The sequence below is a fragment of the Cantharellus anzutake genome, assembly GCF_015039405.1.
Source record: "Cantharellus anzutake strain C23 chromosome Unknown EI90scaffold_17, whole genome shotgun sequence".
Classification (NCBI taxonomy): Eukaryota; Fungi; Basidiomycota; class Agaricomycetes; order Cantharellales; family Hydnaceae; genus Cantharellus; species Cantharellus anzutake.
Genome location: NW_024066967.1, coordinates 916456 through 935039, shown reverse-complemented (window position 1 = coordinate 935039; position 18584 = coordinate 916456). Strand labels below are relative to the sequence as shown.

General features: G+C 47.7%; 1 protein-coding gene across 1 annotated transcript; it reads right to left on the bottom strand.

The window, feature by feature from the left end:
• Positions 1-14368: 14368 nt before the first annotated feature.
• EI90DRAFT_3288618 (uncharacterized protein) lies at positions 14369-16571 on the bottom strand (the record flags this gene model as incomplete). Its single annotated transcript, XM_039067118.1, has 5 exons — positions 16375-16571; positions 15925-16228; positions 15582-15867; positions 15186-15233; positions 14369-14770 (listed from the first exon to the last, which is right to left on the bottom strand). Exons 1-5 carry the CDS (start codon positions 16430-16432, stop codon positions 14369-14371), a joined length of 1098 nt encoding a protein of 365 aa, XP_038917581.1. The 5' UTR covers positions 16433-16571.
• Between the last annotated feature and the right edge of the window lie 2013 nt (positions 16572-18584).

The window sequence follows — 18584 nt, the reverse complement described above, 5'->3', positions numbered from 1 at the left end:
GGCTTCTACCTTGGATGTGTGTGTGGGCTCTGTCCCCATCCTGGGGTGTTGGCCAGTATCAAGCTCAAAAGGGGTGCAGCGAGTGGAGGAGTGGACACGGTTGTTACAGGCGAACTCTGCTAGCGGGAGCCAGTCTGCCCAATCATCTTGGTGGTGGTTGACAAATACCCGGAGGTAGGCCTCTACCTCTTGGTTTACTCTCTCTGTCTGCCCATCTGTCTGGGGGTGGTAGGGTGTTGAGGGGGTGAGCTTGACGCCGAGGAGGTCCACAAGTTCCTTCGAGAATTGTGAGACGAAGGCGCTCCCTCTGTTGCTGAGGATTTCCTCAGGGAGACCATGGTGCTTCCAGACATGTTCAAGGAAAAGCCGTGCGATCCCCACTGAGTCCACCGTCGTCACTGTTGGGATTGCGTGGATGCGTTTGGATAGGCGATCCACTACGACCAGGATGGCATTGTAGCCCTTCGACTCAGGGAGCTCTCTGATCATGTCCACCAAAATCACTTGCCAGCAGTGGGCAGGGATCTTGTTCGGAATGAGCTTCCCCACTTTGCAGGAGGGGAAGGATTTGACATGGTTGCAGGTGTTGCATCCACGGACGTACCGCCTGACATACTCTGCCATCCGTGGCCACCAGTAGTTGCGGGAGATGAGTTCCAGGGTTTTCCACCACCCTGGGTGCCCTGTTGCCCACACATCGTGGTGTAGCTGCACCAGGTCATGGCGGAGCTGTGGGTCTTTTGGGACATATACCTTCCCTCTGTACAGAACCAGCTCTCCTTGCTTCTCCCACTCGTCTGACCTCAGCGTGCCCTCCCCCAGTTCCCGCATCGCCTTCACCACCTTTTCATCCAGGTCTTTCACCCTGCTGATCCTCTCGAGGATAGTCATTTCCTCACCCTCCACCAAGACCGCCTCCACCACATGGGCCTCAAACCAAGCAGGTTGGAGGAGGGTTAGCCCATCATTGTCGTCCTTGCCTTTCGGGTGGTCTGTGCAGCGCGAGAGCGCATCCGGCTTTCCCATGAGTTTCCCAGGGTGGTGGATGAGGGTGAAGTGGAATTGGGAGAGGAAGAGGGACCACCGTGCTTGGCGCCGGTTCAGCCATTGCATGGTGCGGAAATATCCTAAGTTGTGGTGGTCAGTGTAGACCTCGACTTTCTCCTCTGCTCCTTGTAGGAAATGCCGCCACTCCTCAAGGGCGCGCACTATTGCGAGCATCTCCTTATCATACACCTCATAGTTATGCTCTACATCCGTGAAACCCTTGGACATGAAGGCTACGGGGTGGAACTCTCCATCCATCTGGAGCTGGGATAGTACTGCCCTGGTTGCGAAGTTAGAGGCATCGCACTCGAGTTTGAAGCGACCTGTATCAGCAGGGAAGGCGAGGACCGGGGTGGAGGTGACAGCGTCTTTAAGTGCGCAGAAAGCACAGTTCTCGTCTGGTCCCCAGGCCCATGCCTTGGTTTTGCAAGTCAGTGCATGGAGGGGGCGGGCAGTCTCGGAAAAGTCTTTGATAAACCAGCGGTAAAAGTTGACAAACCCCAAGAAGGACTGTACTTCTTTGACCTTGGTTGGGGTTGGCCAGTCGAGAACTCTGCGGACTTCCACGGGATCCATCATGATGCTTCCCTTGGAGATGATGAGGCCAAGGTACTCGATCCGTTTCCACTCAAACTTACACTTCTCCGGCTTCAAGAAGAGTCTCCGCTTCCGCAGCGTCTCCAGGACCTCTCGGACAACCCTCCAGTGCTCCTCCAGAGTGGCAGTGAAGATCAAAATGTTGTCCATGTAGCAGATGACAACCTCCTGGTCGATGAAGTCTCGGAGGATGTCATTCATCATTGTTTGGAAAGTCGCTGGGGAGTTACACAGGCCGAAGAACATGACGGTGGGCTCGAATAGCCCACGGTTGGTTGAAAACACCACCTTCCACTCGTCACTGTCCTTGATGCAGACGTTGTTAAATCCCCAGCGCAGATCTAGCACCGAGAAGTACTTGGCATTTCGGAGGCATGCGAGGACGTCCGAAATGAGTGGGAGGGGGTATGAGTTTTTGACCGTGATCTTGTTGAGCTTCTGGTAATCTTGGACTAGGCGCTGTAGGAGAAATAACGGTCACACTATGGAAACCCATTATGGAACTATGCCAGATAAATCACAAAACCTCATACGACAAGTAGATATGAGAAAATAGAAGGACCTGAATTTTAACGAGTTTTTACGAATTTTTACGAATTATTATGACTATACGCGATAAATCAAAAGAAAGAAAAATAGCAAAAATACTTCAAGCTTACCATCAACAAGACGGAATTCTCGGGGGAATTTATAGCAAATATTAAACCAAGAATTAGGACAATCGACCAAGATTTGACTATAAAAACAATCAGAGAACCTCCACGGAAACTACTTTCCCACGTCCGCACACGTAGCCAAGGATGGAAGTACCACGGAACAAGGATTCCTCAGGAACTAATGCAAAATTCAAAGTCGTGTCTATAATAGGAAATGTAGATGTCCCCCAAACGGACCCAATGAAAGTAATTACAGGGGAAACTACCCATAAATGACGGAGATATGACTAAAACTCCTGCAAAATGAGGACAACGTCTAAAAGGCAAGTGCAAAGATTAACCAGTAACGACCGAGACAAGCTTGATAGCCCATTAGAAAGGAAGGGATCTAATCTTAATCCTCCCAAATTTTCATAATAAAAGGATCATGCATTAATGTGATATCCAATAATGGGAATAGTGACATCAAAAGTCCGAGCTCAGGGAAAAGACGATGTTTGCGTAGGATCCATAATTAAAACATACAACGAAATTTACACGGAAATTATGAAAAATGGGGAACTATAGTTATGCAGATTTTCAGCCCAAACGGTCCAGCCGTTGTGAAGTTATACCCATGACGGGAATATAGAAATCCGCATCATGTGTAATGACACGTGAGGGTGGCGATGCGCAGGGAACCGGCCGTCGGAACCGAGATCCGCACTTCGGCAGATCGCGAAGACCAATTTCCATCCAAATAAGGAAGAGCCCAGTCAAAACAAAGCACAGAAAGTGCAAAACAACCTTAGATCATGAGGGAAAAATCTGAAATAAATCACAGAAGCCCATATGAAAGAAATAAACACCCGGGCATATCATAAATCCCGAACAATTAAACGGAAATGGTGCCCGCATATGAATGACTATGGGAACGATGCACGTGATTACCGAATGTGCGTGCAAACTTTTGCTAACTCAACGAATACCAGGAAATAGGACACAACCTTAGTACCATTGGAAAGGTGGGAATAAATGAAAATTTATGATACCAAGAACGTGAGAAAACATCCAGAAATGAATGAGATACAAGGACATGAAGTTAGAAACCTGAAAACGCACAGGAAAACAGCTTCAAGAGGTCCAGAGTCCTAAATAAAATACATAGAAATATGATATCTTCAAGGACGACCTACTATAACAACGAACAATACATATGGAGGATTAGGATGTGATAATACAAAGGGGAATCAGGGAATATGAACAAAATTCACAAAAACCACTAAACTACAATGGACCATGGCGGGAATTTTAGGGAACGATATTCTAATGAGGTGGAGAGCTATAACACATTCGTTTGAGTAATTCTTGACTACTAGCAACTTTTTCTTTCAGTTTTAAACCTGAATAATTCACTCATTTACCATTTCAGTCTCATTTTAACTAAATGTCACTAAATAAAAATGGAATAAATCAGCTGAAGGTCTCAGCACAGCCGTATGCATAGTAATGCGAAGTTTGAATTCAGAATCATCGAGTCATAGCAAATTTAATGGTATATATAGGGAATTTGAAATAGGTAACTGCAACAAATGCAGTGCAGCCAAGTTCTAATTAACCATTAAAATAGCTTAGGTGAGGGAGGACAATAAGGATTCTAGGCGCAGTCTGACCGCAGTAGAACCGCAGTTCAGCGCAGCAAAAGCGCAGTAGAACTATAGTGTGAAAATTTCATTTTTTATTCAGTTTGAGAAAAATACACTGTAAATAAATCCTGTAAATAGAAGGTAGAGCGTGAAAAAGGAAGGCGACCCAAGGAGTATAAAAGGGAGACCCTTTCTGCGACTTTTTGCCCCCCTTAGAGAAGTAAGAAAATAGAGTATTATTTTTCTCAAGCATTTCTGGTTGTCACTCCAGCGCGAAAAAGTGATATACAGTTAAGATTGCCACTGTAGTAAAAGGCAGCAATTAAGGAGAGAAATATTAAGCAAATATTTCAACAGGAGAGCTGGTTAACACTCCAGATTTCAAAGTGTAAACACAAAACAGTTATCTTGCTACTGTTAAAACAAGCAATAAAATAAGACAAAAATAAAACAAACCCAAGGGACACTCCAGACACAATCCAAATCCATTAACTGAATAGAATCTTTGAAACTTCACCAAGTAGAAGATTAAATTCAAGTTAAATTCCAAATTAAACAACGCTACACAGAATTACACCTAGACAAATTAAGAAATTTCAATAAAGAAACAGCTCCGCAGGGCTCGGTTTATCTGTAAGTCAATTCCCAGGAACTTTAAAACTAACCCATAAAAATAGAATTAGCCAAAACACTCAGATTGGTACTATATTTACAATAAATAACACTAGTACACTTCCCCATCCTAACTAAAGAACCAGGGAACAGCTTGGTGGTGGTCTCGTTTGAACCTCCCAACTGACCCTCCCCCGCTCTCTCCTTCAGCGCAATGATCCATCCTTCTTCTTGATGAAGAAGACTGGGGCTCCCATCGGGGATTTGGACGCCTGTATGCGCCCATTCCGCAGGTTCTCACGCAGGAACTTGTTGTCAGGGTCGCGTCCGCAGTCGAGGCGGTCCGGGCGTAGCGTCCGGTGCTGAGGACCTCACGGGGGATGGATCGGGCGTGCGTACTGGCAGCCCCGATGCGGGACGGCGATCCCTGGCCACTTAGACTGAAGTGGGAATGTTGAGAAGAAGGTTACTTCTTTGGTTCCCACCCCAGGTGTGTTTATATACATGCGGCTTGGGTCACATGAGGTCCGCCACGTCACCCCGCATACAGCCGCAGTCACCCGGGTGTCCCTGTGGGGGATCCCGAGGGTGTATGCTGCACGCGCACGCACTAGGTTGCACCCTAGAGCCGTCCGGGGTCGTCCGGGGCTAGGCACGTCGTGTGTGCGTCGCGGGCGGGTCAATAATACATGGATATAAGGGAAAGGTCGTCCGTGTGAAGTAGAAATAGAAATAGAAATAGAAATGGAAATAGAAGGGGAAGTGGGAGAGGGATAGAGGGGGAAGGGGTATGAAGGAGGGGTGCAGGGTGGGAGAAGGGGAACCGGGTGAGGTGGGCCCGGGTGGAGGCGGGTCAGGCGGGTGTGCCCTGACACTTGTCTAGTTCCTTCTGCTCTGGTTGTGACAGAGGGAAAGTCCTCCCTCTTGGGAGTTTGGCATCTGGCACCAGGTCTATTGCATGGTCCCAGGGCTTCTGTGGGGGCAGCTGGTCGAAGGCCTCTTTCAAGAATACATCCCAGAAGTCCTGGTACTGCTCTGGGACTAGCACCTCAAACGGCACAGGCTCCGCTTCTGGTTCGCAGGCTTCCTGGGCCATCCGCTGAGATGGCATTGTGGTCGCTCTCAGTTCGTGTCCCCACCCTGGAGGGATGATAGCGGCATAAATCCTGTCCCCTGGTTCCACTACGGGGTCCTGGTCAGCGTGTCCTCACGTCGACCGACAAGAGGATGGGCAGCGAGACATACTGACCTTTTGCTGTGTCCAGTCTACCTCTGGGTTGTGGTGCAGCAACCACAAATGGCGTATGATGAGGGACTGCTGCCCCAGGTTTGTGACAGTGAAGCGGGCCCGCTCTGTGTGTCGTCCGAATGTCAGGAGGGCCTCTAGTTCCTCAGTTATGGCCCCATTCTCATTTGGGGTCCCATCGACGTTGTGGACAGGGATGGGTTGGGGGAGCGGGGTTGTCTCGAGCCCATGCTTTCTGACAAACTCGGGGCTCACGAAGTTCCCAGTGGCTCCCGAGTCTAAAAGGGCTGATACAGAGACAGTAGTGAGGGAGGTCAAGGTGGTTAGCTTTATGGCTAGGTTGAGGGATCTGGGGGGTTGCTTCAACAGCACATAGATGGCAGGTGGCAGGACTGCTACCTCCGGCACCGCATTTGGTATCTCTCTGTTCGAGGATGCGGTTTTCCTCTTTTTCTTGGCAATGACTTGGTGGAATTTAGATGTTGGCGCCGACTTAGGTGCCTCACAGTATCTACACAAGTTGGTACTATCGCCTACAGGTGGCCAGGACATGTCCCTCACCGGTCACCTTCCTGAAAATCCTCTTGGGCTTCTACCTCCTGCCCTTCCCCTCTATCTGTCTCTGGCTCATCCACTAGCTGCCTTCTCAGCCCTTCCATGAGTGCCCTGAGGTCCTCCGGGTGCATCCGTCTGGCTTGGTGGATTTTTGGTTGCGGGCAGTCTCGTGCGATGTGCCCCAGTGCATTGCAATTGTAGCAAAGCCCATTTCATCTTTGGTCAGTCCTCGAACGATCGAGGTCCATGGGTTGTGGCCCTCCCCCCACTGCAGGGCGGGCTGCGGGAGGCGGCAGTGCAGCGGTGGGTGGGGGGAACGGCAGCGCAGGGGCTGGGCGAGCTTGCGGGAAGGTGGTAGGGGGTAGGGATCTCGTAGGTGGGAGTTGGGGCCTGGCTAGGGGCAAGCGGGGCTGTGTTGCCTGGAAGTGTTGCCACTGGTTGTCCAGGAGGGTGGCCTCACGCTTCCACTCGGCCCAGGTCGTCGGCATGGGGCAGAGGCAATAGATGCTTTCTTGGAGCTGGGAGTTGATTGCTTGTTCAAAGCGGTCTACTAGTCCTACATCTCCTAGCTGCGAGGCAGGGCCGAGGATCTTGAACTCTTGGATGACTTTGTCCACAGAGTCAGTGCCTTGCCACAGGGTGGCTAGCTTCTGCCTGGCCGTGGCTTTGCGGTTCGGGTCTTGGAACATGGCGTCAAGTTCTGTGTTGAACTCGTCCATGGTGAGACCGGGGGAACCCATTGTTAGTAGTGTGATGGTGCGCTGCATTGCCCATGCCCCAGCAGTTCCTCCCTTCATGTAAGACAGGATGAAGAGGATTTGGGAGAGGGCATCAGGGAACTCTGCCGCTTGAACGTGGAAGTATATGCTGCATTCAGCCTTGAAGTGGTCCAGGTCTTCGGTTGCTCCAGAGAAGGGGGTGGGGGGGGGGGGTGCAGGTGCTGGTGCAGGTGCAGGTGCAGGTGCTGGCGCCAGTGCGGGTGCGGGTGCGGGTTGGTTCTGGGCTTGGCTCTCCACGATGGCCTGAAGCTCCTGAAATCGGGACAGCAGCTCGTCATACTGCTCTTCGGTCACCATAGCGGGAGAGATAGGGGAGGCAGGGGGAATGAGGCTAAAGCCTTCTTCTGCTGTCAGGGACAGCTCTGAAAGCAGTGAGGTCCCAGCATGCGGGACTTGGTGGGATAAATACTGGCTATGCATAGCGGTGATCCCGTCGCAGGGTGAGCATCCCTGACCACTTAGTCTGAAGTGGGAAGTTGGATTATCATTAAAGGGGAAAAGCTATGGTATTTACCTGAAGTGGGAAGTTGAGAAGAAGGCTGCTTCTTCTGTTCCCACCCCAGGCACTATTATATACATGCGGCTAGGGTCATGTGGAGGAAGCCACATCATCTCCACACACAGCCGCACCTCCCTGGGTGTCTCCATGGGAGATCCTGGAGGTGGCCACTCAGTAGGTGGGAGTGTGCATGGCACGTTGTAGGTGGGATAATCGCCCACACACAGACTCGGCTCAGATACCCGTTTTCACGACTATAAAACCACTTCCATTCATGCGACAACTCGGTACGGAATTTGGTACCTAAAAATAGTCCTAATTCGTACGATTCTGACGATACCAAGAACGCCCCAATCAGTCGAGATTTGACAGAGTTCTGCATTGGACAGGTTAGGCATGGAAGGTCACGAGTATGTGTGGGCGTGGGAACCTCAAGCGGCAATCCAGAATTCCAGCCTCACTCGTTCCCACGGCGTCTAATAAATCGGTAAAAATGCTTATCGGCTGCGTAATAGTTCTCTTCAGCTACATTTCCAATTTCGGATCTTAATTCCATAAATCCGTTGAGAAATCGCTTATTTTCTTATATTTTCATATTTTGCCATCATTTCAGTTATTGATCAATATTCTTTTATTGATACTGTTACCCTTTTTTATTATTTCACCTAATAAGGTATCCAGGTGCCATATGGTACCAATATTTGCCATCTATTCTTTCTAAAAATAATTATTAGATATAATCCTGTACATACCAGATTTTGAAAAGAAGTTCTCCCCTCCCCCAAAAATTCTCTAAGGTGCTAGGATGCGCTAGAGTGGGTGTGAGTGTGTGGAATTCCAACAGTAGGAATAAGGGCAGTGATCTAGCTCACAACAAGTGAGTAGTGGACACTGAGCCCGGACCTTGCAGAAATCCTGGAGAACCCACTGCGGAGTTAAGGATCAAGAGTCGAGCAAAGTTTAGAGAGAGAGTAGAGGTTTTGGAGAGTTTGGCCCCATGAGCTTAGTCGGCATAGAGAGCCGCTAGCCCTCTTGCAGCGTGCGGCGATCAGGGGGGTGGGGTTAGGTATGTAGTGGTACATGGAGAAAGGGAAATTGACTGTAGAATAGAAATAGAGAGAAAGGGGGAAAATGGGAATGGGGAGATGGGGAGTGATAGCGGGGGAAGCGGAATAGTGCAGTATGGTGCAGGGTCCAGCGCGGGGTCAGGCGGGTGTGCCCTGACACATAAGCTTGGCAGCCAAAGACATGAAAATGTGAGACTGAGGGCTTGTTTAAACCAGGCCTCATATGGTGTTACCCCCTTGACAGCTGAAGATGGAGAACGATTCAGGACATGGATGAAGGCTCCCAATGCATCTCCCCAGAAAGAACCAGGAAGGTGAGCCTCATTCAACAAAGAAGTGATCCCCTCATCAAATATTCGATTAGACCTTTCAGCAACTCCATTCTGCTGAGGGGTGGCTGTGGTGGTATGCTCCCTTGCAATTCCATGGGCCTTAAGAAAATCATCCATCTCCTTGCTCATGTACTCCCCCCCTTTGTCATCCCTGAGTGCCTTAAGCTTAAGTGGGAAACCAGTCTGTTTCTCAGCAAAGGCCTTGAACTCCTTGAAAGCCAGAAATGCATCTGACTTCTTGTGCAGCAAGTAGACAATTCTATATCGAGAATAGTCATCAACAAAGCTTATCCAATACCTGGACCCCTGTGGAGTCTGGACTGAGACTGGACCATGAAGGTCTGAGTGCACAAGTTCCAGTGGTTGACTTCTCCGATTAGAGGAAATGAGGAGCGATGTTGTTTGCCAGCCAAGCAAGGTTCACAGAGTTGGGGGAAAGGAGTGGAGGGAGGTGAATTATGAACAAGAAGATCCCTCACAAGTTTGCCAGAAACCAACTGCTTCCAACGATCTTGTCCAATGTGGCAAAAACGACCATGCCAGAGTTCAGGGGACAGTGAAGAAGAGACCTTGAGAGCAGAGGCTTGAACAACTGTAGATCCATCCAGCAAAGCACAGTTGTCATCACCAACCTATGCTTGAAAGATCAACTGGGAGTTCAAGGTGAAGGTCATAGTTGATTTCTTGATGTGCACTTCAAAGTCCTTCTTACAAGTAAGAGCAAGGACAGAGAGAAGGTTGTTGGCAAGGAGGGGGACATGGAGGACATTGGCGATCACAAGTTGATGTAGGGGCTGTCCATTTTTCATTGGAGTAAACACAATTGATCCCACACCAGCAGCATAGATCACATTGTTGTCAGCAAGACGAACTGGGATCTTGCAAGGGTTGTACTCCAAGAACCAGTGGTGATTTGGAGTCATATGGGATGTAGCACCAGTGTCTGCAATCCAAACATCTGGACCTGGGCAGGCAGCAGTGGAGAGTGTCCTAGCAGTAGTATTGCCAGCAAATTCCTCAAAGGTATAACCAGTGTGTTGATGGTCACAGAAGAAAGTGGTGAATTTGGCATGCAAGTGGGATAGGAATGAGAGCAACTTAGAAAGTATGTTGCATACAGAATGGCAAGCCATCCCTGCAGCCAGTAGTGTGATGAGGAGGAAGGGTGCTGGGTGTTGGGACAACATGGAAAAATGTAGTGATAAAGTGGGAGCCAGTGATGCGATTGACATGAAACTTGGAGGAATGATGGAGCGTCAAGAGAGCTACGTAGTCGCAAAGTTTCAAGAGATTCAATGGCACATTGAGGCGATAGAGTCAATTTTGTGCTCAAATATGTTTGCCTTATTCCAGATAAAGGAATGGTGCGATTGGCACGAAAGTTGGAGGGATAGTAGATCCGCAAACGAAGTATATCGTATGTCACTTTCGAGGCGATTGGCACAGTTTCTAAGATGCTATAGCCCTTTCAAAAACTGTACAATTTTTAAAAATCGTTTTTCGGGTGAACAAGTGATTTGATCAGCGCGAAAATGCGAGGAACGCGAGATGAATATACGAAGTACGTCGAATATCAATTTCAGAGCGATCCGTCGAAGAACAGAGGAGCTAGAGCAGTTGCAAGATGATAGAATCGTTCGTTGAATATCAGCGGAGTATGTGATTCGATCGGCGCGAAAATCGGAGAGCGTCGAGTTCGACAGGAAGTGACGACGTGGCAAAAGTTTCGCGTCGATTGAAGCAGATCTCGAGGCACAATGGCAGATATCAGCTGAGAGGGGGTTCCAGGGGTTGTTTAGAGCAGTTATAGAGTGTGTTTTCAACCAGGGGAAGAAGATATGAAGTGCTGGATGAAAACTTGACCTCAAAACGAAATTTGCGAAAGCCCCTTCAGTATTCTGGGCTCATAACCTGTTGTAACTCAGGTTATGGCACCTCTGAGATGAACTGAGATGAACTGTAATGTTTATACAAGAGTAGAAACAGATAGAGTTCATCTCTGCAGTCATGTGACACATAAAAAGAAAAGGAAAGGAAATCAAAACAAGAGGTAGATGTACTACAACAGTTCATGGAGCTGATATCTAGCGACTTTTTTTTCCGATTGTGCATAGCATTGATATTTAAAATTCCTGGCAGCTGAACTTCATCCCCACTTTTCACCTCAATGGCTGCATGGAATTGGCTGAAAATTTGGCAGCAGAGTGTTGGGGAAAAAACACAGGAGCATTTTTTTTTGACAGAATGATTTGATGAATTTTTGAGAATTTGGATAATGGGGCAGCTATGGCGGCGGACTAGTGTCTAGGGTTCAGTGTTGGTCAACGGTTGCTGTATTTTATAGTCCTATATTGTCGTAAATTTAACATATGAACAATGGAAGTTATCTGTGTATGTTTTGAGGATGTTGCAGGCATCACTTTGATGGTGCCTACAGAATTTCCCGATGTTGCACTCCAACTCCTGTGCTCCAACTCAAAGTGAACAATGGCCCCTTGCCACTTTAGTAGTGATCTCAAAGCCCTCATAGTTCGCATGAATGCATATTTGGAACCACATGTGGTTCAATTCTTGACTGGTGTGAGTACACACTCAATTCAACACTGGAGAGAGCAATATGCACAACATGGTGGCTTTGATGCACCAAATACGAGGGCAGCCAGCGGTCAGAGGGCCCTAAGTGATGCAGATGAGCATGTAATTATATTCCCTTGCACATTTGCCCTGGGTTCTGACTATATCATAGTTTATCAAAGGTTTGCTTGCTGTGCAACCCGATTTGTATTTGGATGAAATTCAAGGCAAGCTCAAAATGCAACGGGGAAGGCTTGTATCCCAATCGTGTATATGGAGAACACTTTGACACAATGGCTCCTGTATGAAATCAGTGAGTCAACAGTGGCGACCCTAAGCTTGATAACCCAATCCATCACCGACATCTAGATCCACCAAGTGGCCACTGAAAGAAATGAGAGAGACCGGGATAGATATTGTCACTTAATTTGGGATAATTACTTGCCTGATCAGCTTGTTTTTGTGGATGAAACTGCAGTGGACAGTCGCAATACTAACTGGTTGCGAGGATGGGCTTGGAAAGGCCACCGACCTCAGGTTCGTGCAAGTCGGATCTGTGGAAAACAGTATGCTGCCTCAGCTCTGATTTAGAGTGTGTTGTCACTGATTCTGTTAAATATTCACTGCTTCCAGCGCTTTCTCTTGAAGGACCACTATATGCTGAGGCACGCATAGGTGCATATACAACAATCACATTTCGCCATTTCATTCGAAGGCTGTTACGTGAGATGAACCCTTTCCCCCAGCCAAATTCCACTATTGTCCTTGATAACTGCTCAATTCATAAGCATCCTTCTATCCATCGTCTGGTTGAACGCAAGTATGTATGAGTTTATGTTATGATTAACACTTTTTAATTTCCTCATTTTGGCAGTGGATGCCAGCTCATATTTCTCCCACCATACTCACCCGACTTGAACCCAATTGAGGAGGCTTTTGCTGCATTCAAAGCAAGAATTCGGCGTAGTGGTCCATCTCTGCGACATCTTATGCAAAGACAGCAAAATGAACAGGCAGTTAAAGCACATCTATGTGATTTATTCTATTCTATTACAGCTGAGGATGCATTTGGCTGGTTCTTTAACACTGGCTATGATGTAGAAGAGGAAGACTAGTTATTTTTAAATATTATAGACATTGTACACTATCTAGAGTTGCACTACTAAATGACTACAAAAGCTAGTGGTGGCTAGGTCCATTATACTTATTAGTAATGTGCTTGACTTCACACTGGACAAGCTTTCCAAGCTTTTCAGCAATGCCACAGGTGAATCCAACATTTAATGACTCCAAGCCTCCCGGATTTCGGCATGCGTGATCAAGATCATCAAGATGGAAATAGCCCAGTACAGCCAATGGCTCTGAAAATACAGCAAGGGGCACAGGATCAGGGAAAATATTCCTATCACATTCAAGTCTCTCGAACCATTCCATGATTGATGGGAATATTGCTGATGGAGGGGAAAAATCATCACTGTCTGGTGCAAGATCTGGGGCGCCACGTTGGGAATGCACAGCCTGAGAGCTGAAATTTTGTTCCAAGTTGTCAGGGCACATCTTTGGGTCGCTAGCGTAAGTAGCGCAGCACCACATGGCCTGTATCCCCATCAGGTTCTTCTTCTTTTCTGCTTCTGATCTTCTATTTGATCTGGTCACACGATATCAGTTATGATGCTGTGTGATCTTCTATCATCTTTGATCCGCTTCTACCGGTTATTAGTTAGTTGGCTAGTTACTGTCTCTACCGTGTACATATATATCCTTTGCTGGTGTGGGCATGTCCCCCAGCTTTGCTATCAACTTGGTTTTGGGGGCATCCTTTGTTGCAAGCATGCACAACCCTGACACAAGTGTGGGTGTGGTCAATGATAGTCATGGCATCCATGATATCTGGCAGCATGCTCACAGGTGGTACACTGATGTCCATATGCATTCTGGAATGCATGACTAGGGTACAGACCATGGTATGGAGGGGGGGGGGTTGTAGTACAACCATTTGTGGCATAGATGAGGCTGGCGGAGGTGGCTGTGGTGGAGGAGCAGAAACTGATTTTGCATTGGAGCAATGACCTAGTGGTGGGGGAATAATTCCATCAGCAGTAGAAAGGACTGATGCGGGTGGCTTTTCGAGTGTAGCAATTCCACTTTCCTAGTGTCACTAGAAATGGCTGCTGTGCAAGCCCTGACCTTGCTTGTGATAAGGTTTTTGCATGTGAGGTTAGCGGAATGGGAATGTTTTCCAACATCATCGATCTTTCCATCAAACTGGTAATGTCTTTCTGCACCATTATGCCAAGGTTCTTTCTACTGTTGTGCACCTTTATTAAGCTGTCACAGCTCTTTTCTTTTTGTCTGCCATGAGCACGCTACATTAATTATGTATCTGTTGTAGTTTGAGTTGTCTCTTTTCATTCCAATCTTCACTCTATATATAGTCATGTGACTTTGGAGTCGACTTTATCCTTTCTACTTATTGTATCAAGGCTAAAGTCTACTCCAGGCAAGTCTTCCTGTATTTATCCTTTCTACTTATTGTATCAAGGCTAAAGTCTACTCCAGACTGCCCCAGGGCTGCTCACCTGAGTTACTACAGTATCACCATTACCTGCCACCAATTAATTAGCTTTTCCAATGCTCTTCATTCCACTAGCTTTATCCGATTAAACGAATGCACTTTGCACTTCCTATGCCCCATCAAACCAACTGGTGTCATGTTGTCTCATGCCCACTTTACACCAGCGTATAATTGGTGGATGCCACCTGTGGTGGCAAGAGCCCACTAAGTACTCTTCCCACCTTTGTTTTTCTTATCCAATTCTGGCTCATTGTCGGCTTGTTCATCGTTGGCTTGTGCAGTGTTGGGCACAAGATCAAGGGGAAGAGGGGAGAGGGATGGGCAAAATGTGGCAAAGGCTGGAGGGACAATGAGATCCATTGGAAGGGACTTCAGATAGTGCTCGCATGCGAGCTCATACAAGCGGACCATAGGAATAGAAGTCCACTCAGCGTAAATGGCATCCAGCCACTCAAACACATCCTTACATGTGTTATACCTGACACCCTCGTCCCTATAACTCCACAAAGCCTTGCAATGCACAATCCCAATGACAGCATTGATATGTTCACATGCAGAAATCCACCATTGCATGTGATCACCCAAAACAACAGCGAGAGAGTGTGTCTGGAGGGTACACAGGTAGAGTGCCGTCAGCATGTGAATATTGTGTGGGGCTGGACTAGGATGTGCTGGCACGAGTTTCTCAGCGTGCGCAGGTGCAAATATCGCATGTGTTGCCAGAAAAGCGGGTGGGGGACATGGAAGATGTGTGTGTGGAAGGCCCAAAAGTCATGGGTCTGAGCCTGGGGAGCCATGAACACAGAGAAGAAAGCAGAGTGGGTGCAAGCACACATTTCTAGGTGCACACGGGCATGTGGATTTCGAGTGAGAACGGCCTAATCAGCACAGGCACGCATCTGAGAGTTGCACACGTGTGGATTGCATGTACAAACGCATCTGGAGAGATGCACATGAGTTTCAAACTGAGACTGGAATAATGAGTGAAGAGGAATGTGCAGTGAGTCAAACTCGTACTTACATCGACATGGTTTGTTTGCAGGTGGCTTGCCTTACTGCCTGAGCAGTACTATAGTGAAAGTGGTCCAAATTATATTGTCATGGTGACCCTAGGTTACAGAGGATCCTGTGCACAGCACCTTTGGGGCCTAAATTTGTGCTACAGAGTTGTGGGACAAATGAGCCAGAAAGATGAGTTGGAGGAAAGGACACATGCAGAAAAGCAGTCAATACATTTGCAGAATTCCCACCAATATATTTGCAGAATTCCCACGAATTGTGGACATGCAAGAGACCTTGCAAGCAAGGTAATTCAGTACCGAACATATATTTGTATTAGTGAAAATCTTACAATTGCTCCAGCCCATCACTTGGCAACTGCCTTTGTGAGGGAAAGGTGCTTTCCACTTGGCATTACATAGCAGTTCTTGAGGTGCTGCTCACAGAAATGGTGCTTCTCATGGAGTAAGTCTTCAATTTGCCAAAGCGCCAGCTTTGCTGGCTTCTTGCACTGCACACAATGTGAATGATCAGAATCGGATTCATCCATGGTTGAGTCTGCAGAGCCAGAGTCAGTGTCACTGTCAGAGGAGCTGGAGTCGTCCTGGCCAGTCTTTGATCTTTTCTTCCTGGCTTTCTGTGATCCTTGCTTCTTCTTTGTACTTTTCTGGCCAGTCTTTCTTTGATCTTTCTCTGGCTGGAAGCTGCATTTAGCTTCAACAAACAAGCAGATTTTGTGATAGTATGAAAGTGCAATGGACTAAATTTCATATGATGATGACAACCACTGCTTCCCATCCTTCTCATGCTGCATGACTATTTCATGCACCATCAGCTGGTATTCTTGATTATCGTCAACTGTCTGCAGGTCTTGCATCTTCAGAGCTGTGCCCAGCTTCCAAGTGATCTCTGGCCTGAAGCGTTTGTTCTCCGGTAATCCAGGTGTCGCAGAAATGGCACTCTTCCAATCTTCGTATTCTAGATCAAGTGAAAGCAGCTGGGGCTTTGCTTTCCCTCCCACATTTACTTTGTATGTGATAGGTCCAGGCAATGGCCGGGCTTCTGCTGTCATGGAATCAGTTTCCACTTGCTTTGTTTTAGTGGGAGCCTTGTTTCAGGCTACTCTGCTTGCTCTGGCGCTAGGCTGGGCTGCTTTAGGGGCTGTTGCTCCTGAGAAAAGAGACACTTGAAAATGAAATACACACACACACCTTGTATTTTCTCAATGGAGTAACTATTATCATAGACGGTTTCAGGAGTTCTGGCCATAATTGGCTGGGCCCCACTGATCACTGGTTGCTGCACAGGCCTGGGGTGGGTTGTATTCTGAGACTCAAGAGCTGCCAGCAAAAAATCGAGCCCATTTGGTGTCTGTCCAGACACAGAATCAAGAATAGTGGGGTGAAAATGATTGGAAGCATGCTCTGAGATATGGTTGTGCTCAGAGGTGTGCTGAGGGATGGGCAAGGGAGGAGGCTGTCAGCAGGATTGAGTCTGATGTTGAATTGTGGTGTCTGGAGATGAGGGCCTTTCCACATCTTCAGATTGCTCCTCCCTTGATCCTTGAGGGGGGTCAAGACTATTAAGGCGAGATAGTTGCTTCTGAGAGGTTTTGGTTTTGCGAGCCATGCGATACTGTTGGTTGGAAGGAAAGTTAAAAATCAAAATTCCAGAACAAGTACCTGTTGTAGTTTGAGTTGTCTCTTTTCATTTCAATTTTCACTCTATATATAGTCATGTGACTTTGGAGTCGACTTTATCCTTTCTACTTATTGTATCAAGGCTAAAGTCTACTCCAGACTGCCCCAGGGCTGCTCACCTGAGTTACTACAGGTTATGAGCCCAGCCCATTAAGGGCTGTTTCGAAATTTTCACTTTTGGGCTGAAAACTTCATCTTGTCATCAAACTTCTATCAATTCTCAGCTCTCTAGTGCTCTAGCCAACTCTTAACAGCCCCTGTCAACTTGAATCTGCCATAGCGCCCTGGATTTCGCCTCGTTCGATGCCTAAGTCTGCCACGTCATTAGTCGCGCGTGTCAAAAACCTGTCGGTTATGGAAGAGGGGGTAAATGCGTGAGTCCGAATGCAGGCAGGGCTCAACTAGAGGGGGGCCGAGGGCTCCGGTAGTGAACCGAAGCTTCTCAGGGAGCCCGGTTCTGCTGGATGGTACAAGAGGCTCTAAGGAGGACGCGGCCTCAGCAACTCGGAGGGAGCGCTGTGCCTCCGTTACGTCTCTGTTAGTCCTTGTATTTCTTATGTCTGAGGTGTCTTGTAGAACAGGGACAGGAATCACTCAGAGGGACTTTGGGTGGCATTTTAGTCGAGATTAGAACTGAGGAACTACAGGTTCTAATCTACGTGTATTTATTTAAAGGAGGATGGGGAGGACTTTAGTCAAAGCCCGAAATGACAAAATGGGGAAAACACCGAAAGGTACCGAATGATACCGAGAGGTACCGAAAGGTTCCGAACGATATCTAAAACGGGGAACCAAGGTGTCGGGCCAAGGAGGGCGGAGTTGGAGGCTGGAAAATGAATGGGGAAGACAAATGGATAAAGGGGGTTAGCCAACTGAATGGTAGTAAGAAGGTAGTCGTGCTAAGAATGGGAGATGACTAATAAGTGATAACGTGAGGGAGATCACTGAAGGATGCGGGTAGCTCCGAAAGCGGAGTTGCGTATCCGAAGGATGTTGGGTGACTCAAATAAATGAAATGGGTGGAGGAAGGGTTTAAGGGCATGTCACGGGATGTCGGAGGTCCGTCAGGATATCGGAGCAAATCCGGGATCTCCGAATGTTCCGACTCGGGACCGAGGTTCCGGGATGGGAGTGGCCAAGGTTCGGTGTGCCGCAACCAGACCGGAGCTGAGACAGTCAGGAGGGAAGGTGACTTGGAGAGTGGGGAGGCAAGGTGTAGGGGATGGTGAAGTTGTTAGGAAGGTGTGATGTGGTGGGAGTACGCGGGGTCGGGATTCCGGGAGATGACAGCGCGTCGAACTCTAACACCACAAAATCTCGCATCAATCGGATCTTTCGTTCCTCTGATACAGACCATTCTTTCTCTGGTCCAGCGCTTGCACAAATCGTGTCGAAATTTATACCACATATAGCTCCAACAGCGACCTTCTGTCTATCACGTTTTCGAACCGATCAAATTACCCATCCTTTCGAAAATCGTCCTTCAACATTATTGTGACTTTTAAAACGCTTACAGCACCTCAACGGGTCAACAGATTGCTCTAAAATCGATACACATCGTACTTTGATTGACAATCTATCATCGTTCCCATTTTCGCGACAATCGCACCATTTCCCCACCTGCTACAGTGAAAACTTGTTTTTCAAGAAAGATTCATGCTAGTTATCTCATTTCTCCATCAATCGTTTTGAAATTGCTGCAAACGCTAGATCGATTGACA